We start from the raw sequence: 7,847 nt of genomic DNA, 5'->3' as shown, positions 1-7,847 counted from the left end.
TTTTTTAAAAAATCTGTTCTTCATCCTGTACCAAATTGGTTAGGTTCACATATCAGAAAGATGATCTTTTTGACCTTCTAGCCAGTGATAAGCATGAAGAGTTGAGAGGCGGGACAAAGAGCAGATTACTCTAGGTTTTAAAGGGGTCAACCATTTTCTTGATACTGCTTCACATCCCTGCTCCTTTCTCAACCTCTGTCTCAGTACTTTTCTATTTTTCTCTGTTTCCCATCATAGAAGGCAGAACTGCCAAGACACGCTGTGGCAGGAACTCTCTTGGTTGGGGAAATCTGTCTGCTAGCTTTTTAGAGGCTTGAACTCAGCTCTCCTGGCCTCCTCTGGGTCTGTACTGGTGAGGGAGTTATGATGTGCTTATTACAACCTGCTCCCTTTAGAGTGTTTGCTCTATGACTTCTCTAAGTACAGAAATCACAGTGGCTAGCAAAACGGAGTGTAGCTACCCTCAAGGGGGCAGGGGACTCTTAAGGAGGCTATTTTCAGAGCTTTTTAAACTTATCATGAAGTCTCCAGGACATACTTTGAAAGTGAAAGTGTTAGTCACTCAGTCATGTCTGGCTCTTTGGGACCCCATGAGTCCCACACTGTAGCCTGCCAGGCTGCTCTGTCCATGGGATTATCCAGGCAAGAGTACTGGAGTGTATTTCCATTTCCTTCTCCAGAGATCTTCCTGACCCAGGAGATAAACCCAGGTCTTCTGCATTGCAGGCAGATTCTTTACTCTCTAAGCCTCCAGGGAAGCCCATAGTTTCCTCAACTGTGGGTAATCAGAGGTCATAGAACATTGTGTGTGTGTGTGTGTTTGTGTGTGTGTGTGTGTGTGCATGCGTGTGTTTGGTGTATAAGGAATGGGTTCTCCAGGAAGCTGACTTTGAAATGGAGATTAGCATGCAGAATGTTTATTAGGTCTTGCTCTTGGGTTGGTCTTCCCAGGTGGTACACAGGTAAAGAATCTGCCTGCCAATGGAGGAGATGAGAGTTCAGTCCTTGGGTTGGGAAGATCCCTTGGAAGTAGAAATGGTAAACCACTCCAGTATTCTTGGCTGAAAAATTTCATAGACAGAGGAGCCTTGTGCCTTATAGTCCATTGAGTTGAAAGAGTTGGGCACGACTGAGTGACTGGGCATGGACATTCTTGGGATAGCTTTTTTTTTTTTTGGCCTCACCACAAAACATGCAGAATCCTAGTTCCCTGACCAGGGATGAAACTAGCACCACTGCAGTGGAAGGACAGTCTTACCCACTGGACCACCAGGGAAGTCCCCTAGGGAGTACTCTTGGGATCAGTATCTGGTTGGATAGAGGGAGAAGTTGGGTTGTGATGAAGTCCCACTGAAGGTCCCAGCTGATCCTACTGGGAATTTGGAAGCTCAAATGTCAAGGAGTATGGTTGACACTGCTGCTGACTGGATGTAGGCTGTCCTGGAAAGAAGCATTTTCTTTGGTGAAGCAGTTTCCTTCAGCCAAGATTATCTCTAGAGAAAGCTTAAAGCTAAGGACTCTCTTAGAAAGCAACCATTATTGAGCTACAGTGTAGTCATTGTTCATTTTGATCTGCCCTTACACAATGAGCTGACCCACTTGTAAACCATATTCAGACTTTCCCCGCCTCTGTCAGCTGGTTATAGGGAATATTCTATGCAGCCATAACTTTCTGATTGCTCTCTTAGATCCCTGGACCTAAAAATGAGACTGATGTGAAAGGGTCCCTGTATCTTTGTAGTGTTATCTCCCATCTTCAGGACTGAATGTGTCTTGCTAAAGCTCCAACTTGTTAGCAACTTCCTGGTTTTCTGATCCAATTACCATGATGTCATTGATTTAGTGGGGCAGTGTTACATTCTGCATAATATCCAGATTGTCTGCATCTTTTCAAACTATATATTATATGTAATATACGTATTGTTGTTGTTGCTCAGTCCCTAAGTCATGCCCAACTCTTTGCAACCCCATGGACTGCAGCACACCAGGTTTCCCTGTCCTTCAGCGTCTCCCGGAGTTTGCTCAGACTCATATCCATTGAATCTGTGATGCCATCCAACCATCACTGTCACCCCCTTCTCCTCCTGTCCTCTGTCTTTCCCAGCATCAGGTCTTTTCCAATGAGTAGGCTCTTCACATCAGGTAGCCAAATTATTGGAGCTTCAGCTTCAGCATCAGTCCTTCCAATGAATACTCAGGGTTGATTTCCTTTAGAATTGACTGGTTTGATCTCCTTGCTGTCCAAGGGACTCTCAAAAGTCTTCTCTAGCACCACAACTCGAAAGCATCAATTTTTCAGCTCTCAGCCTTCTTTTTAGTCCAGCCCTCAAGAAGATATTAAGAAGAGGTGGCAAGAATACATAGAAGAACTGTACAAAAAAGATCTTCATGACCCAGGTAACCACAATGGTGTGATCACTCACCTAGAACCAGACATCCTGGAATGCAGTCAAGTGGGTCTTAAGAAGCATCACTACAAACAAAGCTATTGGAGGTGATGGAATTCCAGTTGAGCTATTTCAAATCCTAAAAGATGATGCTGTGAAAGTGCTGCACTCAATATACCAGCAAATTTGGAAAACTCAGCAGTGGCCACAGGACTGGAAAAGGTCAGTTCTCATTCCAATCCCAAAGAAAGACAATGCCAAAGAATGCTCATACTACTGCATAATCAGACTCATCTCACACGCTAGTAAGGTAATGCTCAAAATTCTCCAAGCCAGGCTTCAGCAATATGTGAACTGTGAACTTCCAGATGTTCAAGCTGGTTTTAGAAAAGGCAGAGGAACCAGAGACCAAATTGCCAACATAAGCTGGATCATCGAAAAAGCAAGAGAGTTACAAAAAAATAATCTATTTCTGCTTTATTGACTATGCTAAAGGCTTTGACTGTGTGGATCACAATAAACTGTGGAAAATTCTTCAAGAGGTGGGAATACCAGACCACCTGACCTGCCTCCTAAGCAATCTGTATGCAGGTCAAAAGGCAACAGTTAGAACTAGGCATGAAACAACAGACTGGTTCCACATAGGAAAAGGAGTATGTCAAGGCTGTAGATTGTCACCCTGCTTATTTAACTTCTGTGCAGAGTACATCATGCAAAATGCCGGGCTGGAAGAAGCACAAGCTGAAATCAAAATTGCTGGGAGAAAAGTCAATAACCTCAGATACGCAGATGACACCACCCTTATGGCAGAAAGCAAAGAGGAACTAAAGAGCATCTTGAAGAAAGTGAAAAAGGAGAGTGGAAAAGTTGGCTTAAAACTCAACATTCAGGGGCCTGCAGACTCGGTGTATGGAGGCTGGGGTGTGGGCAGATCGGAAGACGGCGGAGGACTGCTGAGGGCGCTGAGAGACCGCGTTGTGGCCTCGCGCGTCCCGTTCACGCCCGCCTGGCAATGCGCCTGCTCACAGCGGGGACTCGGCCGGTGCACTGCAGACTCCAGGCCTCTTGGCTGCGGCGGGAGCCCGGGAGACGCGCTGAGCATACCGAGGGTCGACCGCGAGGGTGACAGTGGTGCGGGGAGCAGAGCCCATGGAGCTGGCGGGCCCTGGGCAGAGCTAGCAGGCCCCATTGCTGCTGCTGCCATAGCTCCTGGAGGTGGTGGGGCCTGGGCAGCAGCTCCCACCATTCTTACTGATGAAGGAACAAGAGCCACTCCCAAAAGTAAAACATGAAATGAAAGTCTTGTGTGCCTCTCCCTCATCCACAGCCTGCTTTTGGTTAGTTACTATCATAATTTAAAATAAATAAAGACTTAGTTTGGTGGGTCACACGGTGATGGCAACTGGCACAGTGATTAAGGGGAATGTTTCATTTGGTAAATTGACCAGGTTATTAGTCCCCTAGACCAACTGGTTTTCAGGAAACTTGCTGAGCTTAGTGCTTTCACATACTGTATCTCATTTAACCCTCACAATAACCTCATGAACAAGGTACTATTATCAGATCTGAGGAACAGGATCATCCTTGCTCAGGGCACCCAGTGGGTAAGTGGCAGGAATGGTACTGATCTTGGGTCAGTCTGTGTCCAAGGCCCTTGGGATCAACCTCATCACCCTGCTTCTGTCTGAACAAGCCTCAGCCCCTCTGGGCAGAGATGATGAGACATGTAAGCTCTCCTAGTGGTCCTAGAATATGTGCTCTAAAGGAGACTGAGGCTAGTGATGCGGGAATATGCAAGGGCCAGGCTTTACTCTGTCTGGGTCATTCTGTGATGCACGGGGGGAGGGGAGGGGGCGGTGGCTAGCTCTATGCTGTGGGTCCTTCAGAAGCCAAGGTGACCATGGTCACTTCTGCTTTCTAAGGCGTCAACATTAACATCAAGGTCACCTTCTCCTGGGACTCCTGGGACTCAGCCCCTAATTACCTCTCCAGGGGAAGGCAGGAAATTAGGTAAATAGCTCAGGCAATCTCCTTATCTAATCAGAGCTCAGGGTTGTTTTCCTGCTGGTATTAACCTAGTTGGTAAATGGGGATATTCTTGCTCACTTTTCTGCTGCTCAGAAACAGGCATGAAACATTCAGAAGATCCTTAGGTCACGAGAACTTCTTCTTGTTGCTTAGATACTGGTTTCTTGCATAGCAAGTGAAGGCTCAGGAAACAGCCTTAAGCAGAGGTATCTGAGCTCCCCAAGTACTGTCACAGGTCAGAGGAAGATGGAAAATCATCTCTTGACACTGAATGTATATGTCCATGCAGGAATGTGTGTGCACATATGTGTCTTTGTATTTGTATAGCCCAATGTATTCAGTGGGTGACTGAATCGTGTATCAACTCTCTGTATGTAGGAAGGATTTAGGTAGAATATAAAGGGCTGAAAAAATCTTCCTGGTAGTGTGTGTGTGTGTGTGTGTGTGTGTGTGTGTACACACACATGCTGCCTAGGTTTATGTTTGTGTGTTTTAATTGACTTCATGACTGCATGTGTATCTGTGTGTATATAGTATGCGCTTTTTTGTGGGTTGTGCTTTGTCTCAAGGCTAGGTGTGATGTTTATGTCTTGTGTTGTATGTGTTAGTTTGTTTGAAAGTAACACAAATCCTGACTGTTTTTAACCTAGAATGAGTATAGGTCATAAAGTGAATGGATGTTGGTCTCTGAGGTCTATGATTTGTGTGTCTGTGTGTGTGTGACTACATGTTATTTTCTGTTCTATTCCCAGTGTCAAGAATAGTGTCTAGAATATGGTTGAACAAATGAAGATATTTACATTAGTCTCCTTTGAAAGAAAGTCTCGTTTGCCACTAGAAATCTCATGCACTCTGTGACCAGAAGGATGCAGACAGAAAATTCCAGCAGGAAAATATGCAGTTTGTCTGAATTTTGATGCAGTCTCCAGGCAAAAAATAAATAAATAAATAAAAAAGCACATGGCTGTAATGTACCCACCGTGACAACAATCACTATATCTCAGTCTTTGATATTTTCTACTCCCTTTATCCCCAGCAGAGATTAAGAAGAGAATGAGGAGGGAGAACCAGAGCAGCGTGTCTGAGTTCCTCCTCCTGGGGCTCCCCATCCAGCCAGAGCATCAGGGCGTGTTCTTCGCCCTGTTCCTGGGCATGTACCTGATCACGGTGCTGGGCAACCTGCTCATCCTCCTGCTCATCAGGCTGGACTTTCGCCTCCACACCCTCATGTACTTCTTCCTCAGCCACTTGGCCTTCTCTGATGTGTCCTTCTCATCTGTCACTGTCCCTAAGATGCTCGTGAACATGCAGACTCAAGATCAATCCATTCCTTATGCGGGGTGCATAGCACAGATGTATTTTTTTCTACTTTTTGTTTGTCTTGACAATTTCCTCCTTGCAGTGATGGCTTATGACCGGTACGTGGCCATTTGTCAGCCACTCCACTACACCACCATCATGAGGGAGAGGTTGTGTGTCTTACTGGTGGCTGGATCCTGGTTCTTCTCTTGTGTCCATGCCTTGCTGCATACTCTCCTTCTGTCCCGACTGTCTTTCTGTGCTGACAATAACATCCCCCATTTCTTCTGTGAACCAGCTGCCCTCTTAAAGTTGGCCTGCTCAGACATCTCCCTCAATGAGTTAGTTATCTTCACTGAGGGGGGTGTGTTTGCCTTCTTGGCATTGAGTGCTATTTTGGGCTCTTATATTCACATTGGAGCCACCATCCTGAGGGTCCCATCCATCAAGAGAATCCGCAAAGCTTTGTCCACCTGTGGCTCCCACCTCTTTGTGGTGTTTTTGTACTATGGGACTGTTGCAATGATTTACTTCTTTCCTTCAGCAAACAATTCCAAAGTCAAAGACACAATTGCTTCACTTATGCATACTGTGGTGACACCCATGTTAAACCCCTTTATCTACAGCCTGAGGAACAGAGACATGAAATTGGCCCTGGGAATTCTTTACAAGAAGGGGATTATTTTTGCCAAGTAACAGTTACCCACTAAAGGATGCTTTTAGAGATATGTCCTGAAAAATTGTGTAGGCGACTGCAGTAGATTGCAAAAAGGGCCACAATATTTTGCAGCCCTCCCTTCCAAGTGAGAGTTTATTTCCCTACCCATTGAATCTGGGCAGGACATGTGACTTATTTTGATTAATAGATTCAGTGAAAGTGAGGTTGTGAGTGTCCCAAGCCCAGGTAGATTGTGTTCCTGCCACTCTCAGAACCTTGAGATCTCCAGGTGAACCAGTCCAAGTTGGACTGTGTGAAGATGTGGGACCACATGGAGGAGAAGCAAGGTGTTCCAGCTAACAATCAATCTGTTCCCAGGTGACCTGGCAGGTGACTGCAGAGGTATGAGTGAGTCCTGACAGCTCAGTTGGTAAAGAACCCACCTACAATGTGGGACACCTGAGTTCGATTCCTGGGTTAGGAAGATCCTCTGGAGAAGGGAAAGGCTACTCACTCCAGTATTCTGGCCCGGAGAATTCCATGGACTATACAGCAAATAGCTGGACACAACTGAGCGACTTTCACTTTACTGAGAACAGTTGAACCTAGCCTAGACCAAAAGCACCATCCATCTGAGCACAGTTCCAGCCCAAATCGCCAGCTCATGGAAACGTCATATAAACAAGTGATTGTTGTTAAGTGACTAAGTTTTGGGATGGTTTGTTATGCCGCCAAAGCTAACTGATACTGATACTGCCCTTGTCTCTGGTACCCATCAAACTTTCCTTGATTTCAATGGTCCTTCCCCCTTTTTGGTTTCCTCTACTTGGATTGTGTTCCCTGCCTATTTTTCTAGAACCCACTGACTTTACAACCTTTTGGATATTGTAACTCATGGCCTTAGCTTTAGGTATGTCTCTTGTCTTCACTATTTTTAATAACCTTTGGAATCTGGCATTACCAGCAACTTTAATTTTGTTAAGTCAACATCTTAAATTGCTGTCTTATCTATTTGAATGACTTACTGTAGTATCGACATACATGGACTTCCTTTTTCTGAGGAAAATAGTACATATTATATGTTTCCTCTCTAAGAAGGGAAGCAATTTTTGGCTATGATTAGAGGTCTGAAAAATATTGCATTTTTGTGTGTTACACCTACTTTCAGTTCAGTTCAGTCGCTCAGTCATGTTTGACTCTTTATGACCCTATGTACTGCAGTACGCCAGGCTTCCCTGTCCATCACCAGCTCCTGGAGCTTATTTAAATTCATGTCCATTGAGTCAGTGATACCATCCTACCATCTCATCATCTGTCATCCCCTTCTTTCCTGCCTTCAATCTTTCCCAGCATCAGGGTCTTTTCCAATGAGTCAGTTCTTCACATCAGGTGGCCAAAATATTGGAGTTTCAGCTTCAGCATCAATCCTTCCAATAAATATTCAGGACTGATTTCCTTTAGGATGGACTGGTTGG

At 45.2% G+C, this 7,847-nt stretch overlaps 1 protein-coding gene across 1 annotated transcript; it reads left to right on the top strand.

Moving 5' to 3' along the window:
• Window positions 1-5,468: 5,468 nt before the first annotated feature.
• Window positions 5,469-6,410, top strand: LOC104983618 (olfactory receptor 1J4-like). Its single transcript, XM_010833153.1, has one exon. It carries the CDS (start codon window positions 5,469-5,471, stop codon window positions 6,408-6,410), a length of 942 nt encoding a protein of 313 aa, XP_010831455.1.
• The last annotated feature ends 1,437 nt before the right edge of the window (window positions 6,411-7,847 follow it).

Source organism: Bison bison, unplaced genomic scaffold (assembly GCF_000754665.1).
Source record: "Bison bison bison isolate TAMUID 2011002044 unplaced genomic scaffold, Bison_UMD1.0 scf7180017863006, whole genome shotgun sequence".
NCBI classification, from domain to species: Eukaryota; Metazoa; Chordata; class Mammalia; order Artiodactyla; family Bovidae; genus Bison; species Bison bison.
This window is presented reverse-complemented; position numbering and strand designations above follow the sequence as displayed.